At 39.2% G+C, this 17,059-nt stretch overlaps 1 protein-coding gene across 1 annotated transcript in view; it reads right to left on the bottom strand.

Annotated features, from left to right (window-relative positions):
- Positions 1-17,059, bottom strand: part of obscnb (obscurin, cytoskeletal calmodulin and titin-interacting RhoGEF b) — a 57,797-nt gene that overhangs the window by 13,549 nt on the left and 27,189 nt on the right. The window contains exons 38-56 of the mRNA XM_067435274.1: positions 15,760-16,026; positions 15,177-15,443; positions 14,645-14,911; positions 14,112-14,378; positions 13,613-13,879; positions 13,242-13,508; positions 12,496-12,765; positions 11,767-12,033; positions 10,852-11,130; positions 10,217-10,474; positions 9,742-10,008; positions 9,235-9,507; positions 7,070-7,336; positions 6,165-6,440; positions 5,627-5,899; positions 5,247-5,537; positions 3,585-3,854; positions 563-1,831; positions 5-286 (exon numbers count right to left, since the gene is read on the bottom strand). Of these exons, the coding sequence (XP_067291375.1) occupies positions 5-286; positions 563-1,831; positions 3,585-3,854; positions 5,247-5,537; positions 5,627-5,899; positions 6,165-6,440; positions 7,070-7,336; positions 9,235-9,507; positions 9,742-10,008; positions 10,217-10,474; positions 10,852-11,130; positions 11,767-12,033; positions 12,496-12,765; positions 13,242-13,508; positions 13,613-13,879; positions 14,112-14,378; positions 14,645-14,911; positions 15,177-15,443; positions 15,760-16,026 (6,144 nt within the window). The remainder of the gene's footprint in view (positions 1-4; positions 287-562; positions 1,832-3,584; positions 3,855-5,246; positions 5,538-5,626; positions 5,900-6,164; positions 6,441-7,069; positions 7,337-9,234; positions 9,508-9,741; positions 10,009-10,216; positions 10,475-10,851; positions 11,131-11,766; positions 12,034-12,495; positions 12,766-13,241; positions 13,509-13,612; positions 13,880-14,111; positions 14,379-14,644; positions 14,912-15,176; positions 15,444-15,759; positions 16,027-17,059) is intronic.

Consider the following 17,059-nt stretch of genomic DNA (forward strand, 5'->3'; position numbering starts at 1 on the left):
TCACTGTCCACTCTCAGCTCAGCCTTGCTGGAGGTGATGCCACTGTCATTTTCAGCCATGCATCGATATACGCCCATATCTGTGGGGAGCACAGCTGTGATGATCAGCTGGTGACGGCCTTCCTGGTCTTCATTGATCATGTAGTGGTCGTTTTCCTCCAACAGCTTTCCATCCTTGAACCATCGCACAGTGGGAGGGGGATTGGCAACAATTACACAGTCAAAACTGACTGGAAATCCATCAGGAACATCCTGGCTACGAAGCTCCGTCAGGAAGACGGGGGCCGCTGGGAGGTTGGTAGGTGATTAAGATAAGGAGGAAGAGCAAACAAAACCAAAAAGAACAGAACATAGCAATACTTTTGAGGAGGAATGCCGAACCAGGCAAAAACATAACATGCCATCACTTTAAGATCCAAAACAAGCAAGTCACAACATTTTTGTAAATATCAAAAGTGCTGCCTTATAATGACAAACATAATCCAGTACTGAACCATGCAACTTTATGAAGAACCAAACAACAGTATCAAAATCAGTAAAACCACATGGAAGAGGTGTCATACCAGGGGTTCCTGTCATGAATGCAGGCATCGGTCTGTCCTGAGTTGGGGTTTGGGAGCCATCTTGGGAGAGACCAATCTTTGTGATACGAAGCTCTACCTTCGAACCGACTGCTGATATGATGGCCGTTTCGATGGGCACTCCTTGATAAGTAAACATTTCCTGGAAGCGCTGGGAAGCCACTTGAGCTTCTGCACGGTTATCAAAGCGGATGTAGATGTACAGATCGTCTTCCCGGTAAGACTGTAGATCAGGTGGTGGTAAATCTCCTTCATCCGCACTCACAAAAGGTTCCTCCTCTACATCTGGAGGAAGGTGAGTACGAAGAAGTCGCCGCAATCGTTTACTTGCCTGACGTAAAGTCTCATCCATCTCACTCCCTGAGGAGCTCTCAGCTTCACTATCTGCACTGTAACCTAGAGTGAGGGGTCGTCGCCCAGAAGATTCCCGCATTGACCCTATGGTGACTTTACCACTATGGGTGGAAATGCCAAACTTATTGGTGACTTCACAGGTATATACACCTGTGTCTTTGGTTGTGGCAGCTGTCACTACTAGAGAGCAGGTACCATCATTATAGATGTCAATATGGTGGTGCTTGCCATCTATTAAGGGTTCACCATCCTTTAGCCAGCGAACTTTATCTGGCTTACCCTCCACAATGCACTCAAGATGAATTGTCCCATTAGGCTCCTTAGTCTGCTCTTTGAATACTTCTTTGAAGACTGGTCGCATGTCCTTCCTAGCTTTATAACCTTTGAAGGCTGCCTGAATCTTGACAGCAGCATCTAGCAGTTCATCCCCTTGCTGAGCTTCCATGAGGGGCTCCACAGATGTCTTTGTAACAGATTGCTCCGTCATCTGGAGGTGCTCATACAGTTTCTTTGAGGCAATGGTCTCTGTGTGACTTTCCACAGTCATGGAAGACTTGCTGCTTTTCTTAAGGTAAGACACCAAGCTTGTTGTCCCACTGAGAGATTCCTCATCAGAACTGGTATAAAGATTAGGCTCTGCTGTGATTTTGGGAGCTGGCTCAGCAGGTCTGTCTTTCTCTTTCACTTCTTTTTCAGGTACTTTTCCTTCTGTGCTTTGCACCTTTTCTTTTCCATCTTCTTCTGGCAATTCTGAAATTGAATCTAATGTGGGTTCCCGACTCATTCTTCTCTTTTTGGCCACTGCCTCCCACAGAGCATGCAAATCTCCTTCAGAAGCAGCCTCAGGAGGCAGTTTGGGCTGGCTGCCTTCATCCTGAGAAAGTGTTGTGTCACCTCCTGTAATCAAGGAGCCATCATAAATCTCACTCATGTATATGGTAACATTTTATGTTGGTCAGAATGTTTATTATATAGATCAACAATGTGTCTCAGCAACAGCAATTTGTCTGTAAAGAAAAATCATCTGAAAGTGTGAATAAAGTAACAACAGAAGAGATAAAAACAAAAAAACAAAAAAAATGAAAACTAAAAACATAAAAAGAGAGTTTGGGTAGATTAAAAAGTTATTTGAACACTGTAATCTTGTAATGAAGAGAATCATAGTTGCAAAGTTCCAAACGTGACAAACAGGGATGGAAATTAGCACCCGCCACCAGCCAAATGCGGGTGATTTTGAGCTGTGGCGGGTAAACTCGCTTCACCTACCGGCCACTGTGGCGGGTAAATAAAAATAGCATACTGTTTCCCCTCTTTGTAAACTTTGTTCAATTCATGCGAGTGCGGCCGTGTGTCCGAAAATGACCAGTCGTTTTCACCGTCATTTCCCAGATGTAGTGCCAGAAGGTGCGAATAAGAACTCGCGCACGCTGAGAGAAGATCCGTCACTGCGCATCAACCGAAAGCGCGCACTCGTCTCACAGCGCGCAAATATTGTTATTTTTCAAATCTTGCGCTTAAACGGACAAACTCACACAAAAAGTATGTCAACATGTCCATCTTGATGAGTATCCAAGCAGACATAGTCTGAATACGCCTCAAGTGAACTGTATAGAGTCGAGAAAGACGAGCATATCCTTCTATTAGGGCTTAAAGGGGCAGTAGCCTTTACTGCTCTGTTTAATGTCAAACAAAAGGACATCACACACTGCTCTTGATTGAATAGCTTTCGTAAGTTTAATAAGGATTAATCTTTAATTTAAACAGTTAAATATGCAGTTATTTTACATTTGATTACTTTATTCAATTTCTGTACCCTTTCTGCAGGCCAGTAGGCCAATACATTATTATTTAATGTACACATAAGTGAGGTCAAGAACAAAACACATTTTAGTTTGAATTTTATTTTATACTGTTGGTTGTTGCAATGTGCTAAATAAGTATTTGCATAATTTGTAATTGATTTATTACTTGAAACTTTAATATTAATTAATGGAATTGTAATCCCTTGATTTTTTAGTAAAGTTACACAGTCATAGCATTAGCCATAAATGCAATGGATAATTGGCAAAATTTCATAATTTCTAGTGTTTCGGTTTCAGCCAATAATTTTTATTTCGGTGCATCCCAACTGACAATGTTCTGCTCGGTATGTCGTCAACACGCTTCAGAAGATGCCAAAACTAGTAGTTTCATTGTTGGTACTAAAGACCTAAAACCATAAAAGACCACAAATCATCCAAATGCCACATCCAGGTAAAAAAAAAAAAAAAGAGCGCACAGAGACCTACTCATTTAATAAAATGTATATCAGTTAATGGTTTGTGTGTGTATAAGAGAAAATGTCAGCATTTCATTGAGACTTGAGATTAAATAAACTGCTTAAGTAGTGTATTGCTTGTAGTATTAATTTTTCACGTGCAGTTACACATTATCGGTTAAAAACAAGAAAGTGGCTGGTAAAAAAATTGAGTGGCTGGTAGATTTTGAAATCCACCAGCCACAGTGGCCGGTGGACAAAAAAGTTAATTTCCATCCCTGGTGACAAAGACATACACAAGAAATTATTTCCACATATAAGGTAGACAAAAAATCCAACACCCCCTCCTCCCATGATAGTAAGTTAGATGTGTTGTTAAGCAAAGTGAAGTACCTTCAAGGTTGAGGTTGACTGAAGTCTTTGCCTCATCTGAGGCAACACAACAATAGACACCTTGGTCTGTAGACTGGAAATCCTTAATGAGCAAAACTTGGCTCTTGCCCTCTTCTACCACTTGGTACTTGGCCCCGACCTCTATCTCTCTGTTGTCCTTGAGCCATGCGACTGATTTACTCTCTGCAGAAAGTTCACACTCCAAACGAACCATCTTTCCTTTTTGGAGCTTCGAGCTGGTCAACATTTTGGTCATGGTCACTGGTGCATCTGAAGACCAAAGGTCCATTCAAAGAACAGTTGAGGAAAAAATGCAGCAAGAATTTATTTTCAACTAGTAGTTTTTAGTGTTCTATTATACTGTAAAGCAATTTGAGGAAACTGACTGCATCATTTAATTTAAGTGAACTTATTTCATTTAAGTTCACTAAAAGAATAACTCCAAGAGCAAGAGAATATCCCTGCATCAGCAAGCGCATTTACATGTTTTAAAAAAGCAGTGTAAAGATTTTAACATCTTAACATGCTTTGGCCCATCATCGATATAACCACAGGGTTTATTTATTTTCTTCAGCACAATGGTAAGCCTCCCTAAACACAGACATAAGAGAAACCCTTTTAAATACCATCATAACAACATGAAATTACATTTAATTTCAACATTTAGGCCGTGTGTCCACCAAAGCGTTTTTAGCCAGCTGAAAACGCCTCGCTATGAGCGCTTGAGAGCGTTTTGGCAGGCAGCGTTTTTTTCTCCTCAGTTGAGACTTGCTTGTTGTTATGATACGGATGGAGGTCTTTCTAATTTCACAGGTAGTTTGTTCCTGTATTGATTCTTCTATATAAAATTGCAGATACAATGTAAAGTATTTGCTCTGGCATTTGTTTTAAATAATTTTGTTCTGTTATTATTGCTTGTTGTCATCTGATGGCGACACGCAGAATGTGGCGGTTGGTCTGTGTTGTGTTTGTCCTGCCCCTCCTCCACTGTGATTGTACGGCTGGGTGAAAAGTGACAGTGATGAGCGCTTTGAGTTTTACTCAAAGCTGAACATTCTTTAACTCTCGGCGACCAGTAAAAACGCTGAGCGCTCAGCACGTGAGCGTGAAATACTCGCTCAGGGCATCGGTGCGCTCCAGGCGTTCTAAAAACGCGGCGCTCTCATTGAAAACAATTGAAAACGCCAGCCAGCAGCGTGAAAAAACGCTTTGGTGGACACATGGCCTTACTCTCCTTCCAGATTCAGAAGCAACGCGTTCTGGGAACCAAAAATCAGCTGTAACTGATTCAGTTTGAGTTCATAACATTTTTCTTTTATGTGCAATGAACTTTCAGTAATAAATTAGACTGTTAGATTTTACAGAATACTACTGTAGCATCTAGTGCAGAGGTCTTCACTCCTGGTCCTAGAGTCACTTTCTTGCACGTTTAGTTCCAACTATATTTAAACACACTTGAATTAACTAATCAAGGTGTTTGGATTCAATTAAAAAGATGTTCAGGAACAGGAGTGATGAACCCTGATCGAAGGCAGACTGCTAATAGCAAGCCTTCTATACAGACTCAGAGGCAGATGGGTTAGATAAACATACAATGTATTCACAATGTACTCTATAAGGTTGCTTTTGATAAATTGGTCAATTCAGTGAGTATCCACTTACCGAGCGTCACGGTTTGAGGCAGCTGGACAGGCTCTCCAATGCCAGCACGGTTAATGGCTGCCACTCTGAATCTGTAACCTGCCCCTGGTATGAGGTTTTCAACCAGAAATTCAGTGTTGCACACTGGCTCTGTGTGGCAGGGAAGCCAGAGGACACTGTCCACTAGACGCATTTCCACACGGTAACCAATGATTGGGCTTCCTCCATCACTGAGAGGGGTGAACCAAGACAAGGTAACGAACGTTGGGCCTTTAATCACCAGCTCTGGGTCTTCAGGGGGATCAGGCACAGCTACAAATAGCCAGACAAAGTGAAAAAAGGTTAGACAGCAAAATAATGGTAAACAAATTGTAATGAATGAGGCACAAAATGACCCGTACCAATTGTGATGAGTTTAGACATTGACAAGGCGTCCCGAGCTGCAAATGTGATTTCCTGTGTGGGCTGAGCCTGGGCTTTCTTCAAAATGAGGCTGTAGGAAGAGCCACTGGCTTTCATGGCCCATTGGTCATTATGTTGAAGCTCAACACCATTTGCATACCAAGTCACTTCACTCTCAGGCACAGCTTCGTTCAAAGCACAGGTGAACTCAACTTGTTCTCCTGCAATGGCGGTCTTATCTTCCAAAGGCTTGACCACCTCCAGTTGCCAAGCTGTAAAGAACACATCCATAACTTTCAAATGCATTTATCTTTATGCATTTAGCATCACACTTAATATATGATGAAACTAGAGCATGAGATCCATAAAGGGCATGGATCTAAAACAATTGTAATCAAAGCTATAACATTTAAAATAGAAAATAAGGTGCATTTTTATTTAAAATACAATCATGGCCTATAAGAATAACTTTTTTTAATAAAAAATGTTGTAAAACCCTTTATATAATTTATTGTTAATAAAAGAGAAATGCCATACCTTTGACAGACAGAAGAGCAGTAGTTGATGAAGAGCCAGCTTGGAATGTAACTCTTGTGTTTTCACAAGGATGCAAGTCCTTTAAGAGCAAAAGATGGCGTCGGCCACTCTCAAAGGAAACAATCTCTACGTTGGCCGACTCCTTTACAGGCTTGCCATTGATTAACCACCGGCAGTCTTTGGATTCAGGGCGTGACAAGGCACATTCAAAAAGTGCTTCCCCACCATTAATGGTCTCCACGTTACTCAGCTCTTGGAGAATGTCAATGGGTTTAGCTGCAAGAGAGACACGACACCTGAAAAAACACTGGTTTTCTAGACACCAAAACAAGTAGTATACAATGACTGATTGACCTAGGAAGAATTAGATTAATAACTTCTGTCCTTAAAACAATAACTGAATTGGGCACAATCACACACAATTAACAATTCTTTCAACATTTCACTAGCAAATAGCATTCAGTATTGAGTAGCATAAGAAGCAAAGGTAGTTGCAATAAAAGCAATGATGGTTACTGCATAGCCAGCCAAATGAAACAGCAATTTTTGTGGGTACCTTTGTATATTAGCTTAAAAATTGACTAAAATGACCTTGTGTCATATGTTAAATGTACTTGAATACAGAAGACAATGCAAAAATAAAACAAATTCTGAAAGAAAAAAAGTGAAAGATTACTTTTTTGATAAAGGCGGTGTATTAGATTTTGACATTGGTATGGATGATACTATTTCAATAGCTTTGATTACTGATATTTTGGTATCATGGTCATGTGAAACAATCAAATTGCTAAATTTGTGTCCTAGTAAAACCCTTTTTAGTAAGCCCTTATAATGCGTCTTTGTGATGATCCAAACTTTAAGTTATGAATGACACACAGATCCTTCTCGTCTACAGGTGTGCTCACCTTGCACCCTAAGATGTGCCACAACAGAGGTTCCTTCTGCCTCACAGGAGTACATCCCCCCATCCTGGGGCTCCACACAGCTAATGTACAACCTCGCAACAGTCCAGTCCTGTTCCACTATTACCCTGCGACCGTCTGCTTGCACAGGTATGCCGCTTCGCTTCCATATGGCCTTGACTGGCCGGGAGTACTGACAGATGAACTCTGCAGGCTGGTTCTCTGCTACATGTTGGTCCTCCATGGCACTAACCACCTCCACATTGGGATCTATAGAGGGTTGGTGGTGGGGATAAGTGTTTTTTCTCAAAACCCCTGTGCACTTTGGAGTAGAGTTCTTCACCTCAAGCCTCTTTGAGGTATTGGGTGGTATTTAATCTAATTTGGAACTAAAATATAAGTCTCAGCAACCTATGCAACTTCATCTAATTCACTGCTGTAAGCTGTTTTCTTTTTTTAGTCTTTCACATTCTATTACTAAGTCAGATACTAAGTATGTTAAGTGTATCATCTTTTGCTTCTCTACTCCAAACTGACCAAGGACATGGTCAATTAAAGCCAACAGATGCTTAGTTGCAGTGTCAAGTCAAGCTAAGGCCAAATTCTAGAGAAAATACATGCAGCACAAAAACAGAAGCTTAGATTGATGAGTACAGTCGTCTTATTGAAAGTATATGCAAGACCAAAACCTCTTTTTGACTCTTTGAATTTTTGGAAAAAGTTTGCTGGCACATTTTGACCTCTGCTCTTTGATGCATCAACTAGGGCTGTTAAGTTTACACATTCATTTAGTAGGATTAATTATATTATATATTAAATATGCTACACCAGTGAAATGTGCCTCATCAAACCACACATACTGAGAATAAGCAGAGTTGTTTCCATAATACATATTCAAGCATTCATAGCTGATACAGCAAAATATAACAGAACATATAAAATGTATTACTATGGATGTTAAAATTTGATTGCTGGAATAGTGCTAGGCTTACTGTATGTATGTATCTAATGATATGCAAATACAACAAACAATATACTGACTGCGAGAGACTTTTGTGATGAATAATGTTATCTTTGAATTGGAATAATTTAGATTATTCATTTGGGGGCTTCTCTCAGCAAATATATAAATATAAAAATTAATTGTGATTTACCTATCATGTCATTTATATATTTTAAAGTGTTAAACTATTGACATCCTAATATGAATTTAAAAAAGTTAAATGTTAGCCACACTATACAGTCTTTCATTAAAAAACCCAAAACAAAACTTGAACGTAAGGACTGCCTGATGCTCTGGTGCCAGCAGGAAAGTGCTGTGTTGTCATGAAAGTTCGTCATTAAATAATTGTCACATTTTTTAGTCAAACCAATTGTTACCTTATTTTTAAGAATACAAGGTTACATAGATCTAAATAAATGAAAACAACAACTTTTTTTTTTGCGGCGGTGACCAGTGAAAAGTTTGGCTGGACAAGTAATAATATGACCCACTGGCCTGACCAGGCCAGTAGAAATAATCCTTAGTGTTGAGTCCTGTTCCATATCAAATCCAAAATCCTTGTACTTATTCATTAATTAGTATGCCGATTTAGTAAGTAATTAGCAAGCCAATATTTTGCAGCCAGATCTACTGTTTTAGGTTAGAAATACAGTACATGGCACTAACTAAATGCATCCATGAATTTCCATTGAAAATATATATATTTTTATTTTCTTACTGTATTCTTTTGCCTAATAGTAAAGTGTCTTGGCAGCTAACAAAATGATTACATTCAAGGGATGGCTAACCCAAGAAGAGATTAAAGTAAATACAAATATTGTTCCATCAGGATTGCATTATTGAGCATGACACTATCTCCAAGGTAGCCTGTGCAAAAACACTTTGGATTAAGAGTAGTATTATTATTAAGTAATTTTCAACAATACGAGTCTACAGCATATATCATAGAACACCACAGTAATCAACTACTTAAAGGACAGATTGTGGCAATTCAAACCTTGTCTGTGGTTATAAAAACCAAGAAATGTAAAAACCAAAAAGAGGCAACCCAAATGCTTCAAATAATGAGTAACTGACTTTTAGATTAAGGAAATTCATGGACACAATATTAGTCCAGTGCTATTTAATTTTAAGTTTTTGGATCGCTCTTCACCCCATTTGGTACCTTTCACTAAAAGTTTGGCGGAGGATGTCAGGCCACCTGTTTTGAACAGGACTGTACCCGAATCATTGGGAGAAAGGTTCCTTAGGGTGAGAGTGTGGACATGGTCTTCACCCACACTTATTTCACTGAAGGTACTGTTCTCCAAACGAGTGCCATCTAGCCACCACTGAACTCTCCCTTTGGCACGACGAGAGAGCTGGCAGGAGAACACTGCCTGTTCGCCCACAAACACATCTGTATTCTTTATACCCGACACTATGAGGACCTCAGCCTCTGCAGAGACCAGACACAGAAACCCTTAGATCACCAGTGTCTAAAAATACGTATACATTGAGTATACTTCATAAACATATTGGAAAAGTTACGAAGACATAAGGGCATAATTAAAAAAAGCTACAGATTTTAAATAACCTCCAACATGTATGAGATAATTATGTCTGTTTCATCTATACAAGTTTGTATAACTACAATACATAACGCAGTTGTCTTAAGAATATTATTTGATACCTTGCACTGTGACTGATGCTGTAGTCAACTGGTCTCCAGCATCACAAGTGTAGTAGCCATTGTCCTCTGGTTCCAGATCATGGATATGGAGCTCCAGCACACATCCTTCCTGTTTCATCTCAAATTTCTTACTGGGTCGGAGCACCAGTCCACCCTTTCTCCACTCTACACTTTTAACTGGTTTAGAGAGTTCACAGCGCAATGTGATACTATCTCCCTCTGTTGCATTCTGGTTCCCTAACTCCTTCTGGAAGTATGCAGGTTGACCTAATGATGGATGAGAAAAGAAGTTGGAAAAAATGTAAATGTCAGATTTTAAAAGGCGAAAGGGTTCAAAATCATCTTTGCTCCACAAGAGAAAGGAAACCAGAACATAAGGTGGTTCTTCTTGCAATCCGATTGTGTTCACTTTCACAGTCAACAGACATGTTGATTAATAAAAATAAAAAAGTCACAGGCCTACAAACCCATTTACCTTTTACAGTAAGGGTGGCGCAGCTTTCTGCATCTTTGGTTTTGCACGTATACACCCCTGCATCACCTTCCTCCACCCTAAGGATGCGGAGCTGATGGACGGCTCTATCCTTGTAGAGCAGATACCTGCCCCCTGCCTTTATCATCTCCTGATCTTTGTACCAGGCGACAGAGGCCTCAGGGTCGGAAGTCATGCAGGACAGTGTGACTGTTTGACCCTCTTTGGCAGTTAAGTCCAGAGGCTTCTCTAAAAATACGACTATAGACAGGAGAAACCCAAACCCAAGTGCTGTCACATCATATTGTCTGCCTGAAGACTCTGAAACTTAGACACTTGAAGCCATTTAACAGATACTGTGATACACTAAAAGAGCTTTACTGAGTGGCAAACTCATGCTTTAACAATTATGGATAGAAAAAGACAGCCTAGATGTCTGAATGATTAAAAGGGAATAATAAAAAAAAAAGGAATGAAGCAACACAATTTTGGAGTGTAGCTGTAGAATGGCCAAAGCAGATGGGAAAGCAGCAAGAAGCCTTTTGTTATGATTGGGCAAAATTAATGCAGCTACTACCTAATGACAGACAGATGACCGCTTACCACCAATGAACACTGTAAGCCATAATGTCATTTACCTTTGGGTTTCTCCTGCACCAGCAAGTAGGCAACACTCTTCTCAGGGCCAACCACAAAGGCTACATCACCTGAATCATCGGGTGTGACCATTTTCAGCACTAGGCTGTGTTCTCTTCCTTGGCAGCTGATTTGATTTAAGTCATTGTTTTGAAGGTGGTTGGAGCCAAGCCACCACTCGACATTTGTAACCCCTGTTTGGGACACCTCACATTTGAAGACAGCATCCTCCCCTGTTATCACTGTCACATCCTTTATTTCTCGCATGATTTTTACACATTCTGGGAAGGAACGTGATGAAAGGGACTATTGAGGATCTTCCAAAAAGTCAAATGAAGTAAATATCCCACCACTGACTTGTACTTATGGCCTGGTTTCACAGATAGGGCTTAGATTAAGCCTCAGTTTGGACATCAAAGCAGTTTTTATAAATGTGACTTAGAAAAAAAACATTACTGGTGTGCATCTTGAGACAAAACAATGCCACTGATATGTTTTTAGATACGCCAGTGCAAGTTGCATTCAGTTAAACAGCTCAAACTTTATAGTGTAGGACAAGGCTTAGGCCTTGTCTGTGAAACCGGGGTATATCTTTTATTTTATTGTTTACTTTTTTATCTACTATAAGTGAAGAATGTGAGAGGATGTATTAATCCTACAAACAGAGTAGCTTATTATAAAGTTAGCATCATGTTATCCTCATTAGTTCATTGATGCTTTACTTTACACACTACATTCTTTGATACTTGGATCACACACTACATACTTGGATCATGCCAAACTGAATGACAATCTAAAACATAAAAGCTACTTAATGTAGTTATAATTTGAGATGGCAATACTAATATGTACTTTTGCTTCTGCAGAGAAACAATGCAAAACGGATACAATCTCTAAAGAAGAATCAAGATTGTTACCTTTGACGGTTAATGTGGCTTTGCTTTGTTTGTCTCCTGCTTCGCATATGTACTCGCCACTGTCTTCCACTGATAGCTTATAGATCTCCAAGGTTTGCATTGTGCCATCCCTCTTTATGGAATACTTCTTTCCATCAGATAGGACCTGAGTGCCCTTCTTCCAGGTCACATTGGCACCAGAGATTGAAGTTTCACAACATAATAAGGCACTGCCTCCCTCTGTGACTTCCTGGCTTGTCAACTCCTTTGAAAATGATACTGGGGCTTCTGGCGGGAAACAGTGATACATAGAACACATTCTAAGACATGTGCAACACACCAAACCTGAAGATTATGAGGTGTTAACAAATTTCCTTTGCAATTTCTCAGCAAGGGACAAAGGTAAGCCTGGAATGCTTGAATCAGAAACCATGAAACGCTTTGCAACATTTCTTTTATAGATAAAATCATTCATTAATGATTGAATAGTCATCATTCTAAATCCAATATCCAAAACTCAACATACAAGCAATGGATAAGGCATTTGACAAGTGAAGACAAAACAGATACATGCATAACATTTTGTGCTTTCATCGTGGTGTAGCTGCTGGTCACATTTTTTTGCAATATGATGTGTTAAAACATGCATCAAAGAAAGATAAATGCGTGTGTTTGAAACCCACTATAATCATTCATGGTGTGAAAATAAATAAACTTATTTAGAGAATACAAAACGTTCTTCAGTTTTACCTCTGACTGTAAGACAAGCAAAAGAAGTGTGGGCACCCACATGGAAGGATACCGTGCCTGAGTCTTTCTGGGTGACACTTCTTAGTGTGAGTGTGTGCCTTTTGCCTTCCATTTGGATTTCATTCATCTCATTGTTCTGTAGTGGAACGTCTTGCAGTGTCCACTGAACAATGAGTGCATTATCATGAGAGACAAGGCATTCAAAATGAACGTCCTCGCCTTCATTGACAATGCAGCTCTTCAAGCCAGTTAAGATCATGATTTCAGGTTCTGAAAGCAAATTCAGGTTTCATTTTGCAAGGAAAGCAACAAGCAACTTCTTGACACATTTATTCTAAATGTAAAAATATCAGGAGTCGTCAACAGGTCAAAAATAGATAAATACACTTCCCCTTATTAATTTAACAACCACAACATGCTAAGATTATTAAACAAAATTCACACGGTATTCATTAAGATTCTTTATATAAAAAAGGTTAAATTGCAAAGAGAAAAAGCTGATAACTTTGTTAAATTAAGTGGGAGTACTTTGGAGAAAGGTTGTACATGTTTTAATTAAATTTAAAGTGCAAAACCATGTGCACAGAAAAGTTGCTTTAGGTGATCTGGGAATGTGGACAAGCATATCATAAGAAAGGATGGAGGGTGTAGTACTGAGGATGGTATGGAGTAGATGGGTGATCATCAAAAGAGAATGATCAGGTAGAAGTTAGGAGAGATGAAGACTTTTATCATTTGATTCCTACCCTTCACGGTGAGTTTAGCAGATGTCCGATCATACTCTGTTTCACACGAGTATTCTCCAGAGTCTCCTCCCTGAAGCTTGTAAATAATAAGCTCAGCAACAGCTCCATCTTGCTTCAGCTGACATTTGTTGCTTGCTTCTATTACACTCTTGTCTTTCCTCCAGATTACTTTGGCTCCAGGTTTCGCAAGTTTGCATTGAAACACTGCCTTTTCACCAGCCTCAGTTTCCAAATCTTTTAGGGATGATATGAAAAGAACTGGCAGTGCTGCAAAAGGCGACAAGTGTTTCAAGGTCATTAGAAGAAATGGCTTCAAATGATACAAGATTATGATTATGACTTTTATTAGACAGGGTGCAATCCAAGCCTACCCTTAACTTCCAAATATGCAGTGCTTTGGCGGTCTCCGGTGTCACAAATATAGTCACCAGAGTCCTCAGGTTCAAGGTCATGTATGACAAGTTGGGAATGGTGACCATCTTGCTTGATTTCATATTTAGCACAGGGGCATAGACCAATTTCACCCCTTCGCCACTCAACTGGAATGTCTGCTTTTGAGAGCTTACACTGGAAGCTTATGCTCTCTCCCTCAACTGCTGTCTGGTTCTTCAGTGCTTGTGTGAAGATGGCTGGAAGTGCTGCCAATTTAAAGAGTGGTATATGATGCATTTGAAGATGAAGATTTCATTCCATATGTAGAGTTATAATAATATATTTTCCAGACAAGACCAAGACAACACCAACAGGTTACAAATGTATTTCCTTAACTTTATCTTCATAACAAACTGTGGAATCATTCACACTTCATGAACACAGGATGAGAGTGACAATGCATTTTAAAGATGGATTAGAATGATGGTCTTCTCCTACCGTTAACCTTGACATTCGCAGTTGTAATGCTATCTCCACAATCACAAGCGTAGTCGCCAGCATCTTCAGGTTTGACATCAGTGATCTTCAGCTCAATGATAGAGCCAGCTTGTTTGATGAGGTACTTTCCTCCAGAGTGGATCACCTGTGTTCCTTTCCTCCAAACCACAGGAACTGCAGGTTTGGAGAGCTCACATTGGAAGATGATGCTCTCTCCTTCAATAGCTGTCTGGTTCTGGATTTCTTTAGTGAAGATGGCTGGAAGAGCTGATAATTCAAAGATTGATATGAGATGCCAGATATTTACAGTAGTTTCATACATACAGATGATGAAAATGTAAATATTTTCCAGAGAAGATCAAGACAACACAAATGCAACGGTCCAGAACAATGCTTAAAATTAAATCCATTTCTTTTTTGACCGTCAATGGTGGAATCATTCACACTCCGTAGCCAAGGAATGAATGTGACAATGCAGTCAAAGATGTGTTAGAAGGTTGTAAATATTCTTGAAGCAGTTGGTCTTCTCCTACCGTCAATCTTGACATTCGCAGTTGTAATGCTGCCTCCACAATCACAAGCATAGTCGCCAGCATCTTCAGGTTTGACATCAGTGATCTTCAGCTCAACAATAGAGCCAGCTTGTTTGATGAGATACTTTCCTCCAGAGTGGATCACCTGTGTTCCTTTCCTCCAAACCACAGGAACTGCAGGTTTGGAGAGCTCACATTGGAAGATGATGCTCTCTCCTTCAATAGCTGTCTGGTTCTGGATTTCTTTTGTGAAGATGGCTGGAAGAGCTACCAATTCAAAGAGTGATATGAGATGCCAGATATTTACAGTAGTTCCATACATACAGATTATGTAAATATAAATATTTTCCAGAAAAGATCAAGACAACACAAATCCAACAATTCAGAACAATGCTTAAAATTGAATCCATTTCCTTTTTGACCAAATAGTGGAATCATTCACACTTCATAGCCAAGGAATAAATGTGACAATGCATTTCAAAGATGTATTTGAACAATGTAAATATTCTTGAAGCGGTTGGTCTTCTCATACCGTTAACCTTGATGTTTGCAGTTGTCGTGCTGTCTCTGCAATCGCAAACATAGTCCCCAGAATCTTCAGGTTTGACATCAGGGATCTTCAGCTCAACGATAGAACCAACTTGCTTGATGATGTACTTTCCCCCAGAATGAATCACCTGAGTTCCTTTCCTCCAAACCACAGGAACTCCAGGTTTTGAAAGTTCACAGTGCAAAGTAACACTGTCTCCCTCTTGAAGCTCTTGGTTTTGTAGCTCATGCTTGAAGACTACTGGTAATACTGAGGAACCAGGCAAAAATGTTGAACGAGAAACAGGATCTTGTGAGATGAATTGCGAGATGTAAAACATTCTTCTGCAATGGCTTATATTTTTACCACCTTGGAATATTTTTTTTAACAATTTTTTTATTTTATATGATGTTAAATGGAAAAACTACTAACTAGAAAAACAACTTATTACACTAGACTAGCCAATTCACAGCACTTTACTCTACCCTACCTTAGATTAAGTCATTATTAAGTGGCAGCTCTGTAGATCAGAAAACAAGAAGTTTCTTCAATGCTGAAGAGGGTTCAATTAAAAGCTCAGTCCTACCATTGACTTTGATGTTAGCGGTGGTAATGCTGTCTCCACAATCACAAGCATAGTTTCCAGCATCTTCAGGTTTAACATCAGTGATCTTCAACTCAACAGTAGCCCCAACTTGTTTGATGAGATACTTCCCTCCAGAATGGATCACCTGCGTTTCTTTCCTCCAAATCACAGGAACTCCAGTTTTTGAGAGTTCACAGCGCAAAGTAACACTGCCATCTTCATCACATGCTTGGCTTAACAGTTCTTGTGTAAACTGAACTGGGTGAGCTGTCGAGGTAAACATTTCAGCTGAAGTTATTTTTACAATATTCTATAATAAAATAAAATTTGTACAGGCAAATGCTTTCTAAACATTACACCGATTTTCAGAAAAGTTGATGAATACACCATCAAACCAATAATGTATATAAGTTAAATAAGAGTGCCATCTAGTCTTCGTTGTCAACACAAAAACATGATAATTGACAAATGAAAGACTATCTAATGAGAAACACTAGTCAGGTACACATGGTACTTTAAAGGAATCCAGATGTGATCTTTCAAAAATAATAAATAAAACATCCACATCAAGACTAATGTGAGCATGATGTGCTACATGATGTGAGCCATTAAAAAATCCTAATGTCTGCTTAACTTTTTTGATTATTTCAAGTAAATAAATTTATATTTAAATGAAGAATGATGAAAAGGTAAATTGCAAAGGTAAATATCAGTACAGAATAATATTCAGACAAATAGCAGAGTGAATGGCTTTTGACCGAATAATAAAGAAAACGAATAAAGAAAAAGACCCAACACCCAGACACATTTAAATTATAATGCCACCGACAGTTAGACTGTTGTATTCTGTATATTATCTTATGGAATTAATTCTGAAACATCAAAGCAAGAGGACACAACTTATGTTTCATATCCAGGATATTCAAGGTTGTGGAAGAGAACATCACATTTGGTAATGCAAAGCATCAGTGCTGCTGTTCCCAAACCAGCTACTTTCACTAAACCAAGTACACTAACAACGATAAATATCATGTGATGCAAGTTAATAATCTCTTCCTTACAACCATCAGACGTCTTCACCTCTGACATCAGCATGTACAATGTGGGAAAAGATAACACTCTAAATAGATTAAATCATGTAAATTAAATATTCACCATACGTATGACATTGAAACAAGCAGTAGTGCAAAAATGCATCATTGGCTACCAATTTTTAAGTGAAAGGATATAAAAAAACATGCTTCACGTTCCCTTATCTAAATAAAACCTTATTTAAAATATAAAACAGGAGCAGCTATTA

Source organism: Pseudorasbora parva, chromosome 24, assembly GCF_024679245.1.
Source record: "Pseudorasbora parva isolate DD20220531a chromosome 24, ASM2467924v1, whole genome shotgun sequence".
NCBI lineage: Eukaryota > Metazoa > Chordata > Actinopteri > Cypriniformes > Gobionidae > Pseudorasbora > Pseudorasbora parva.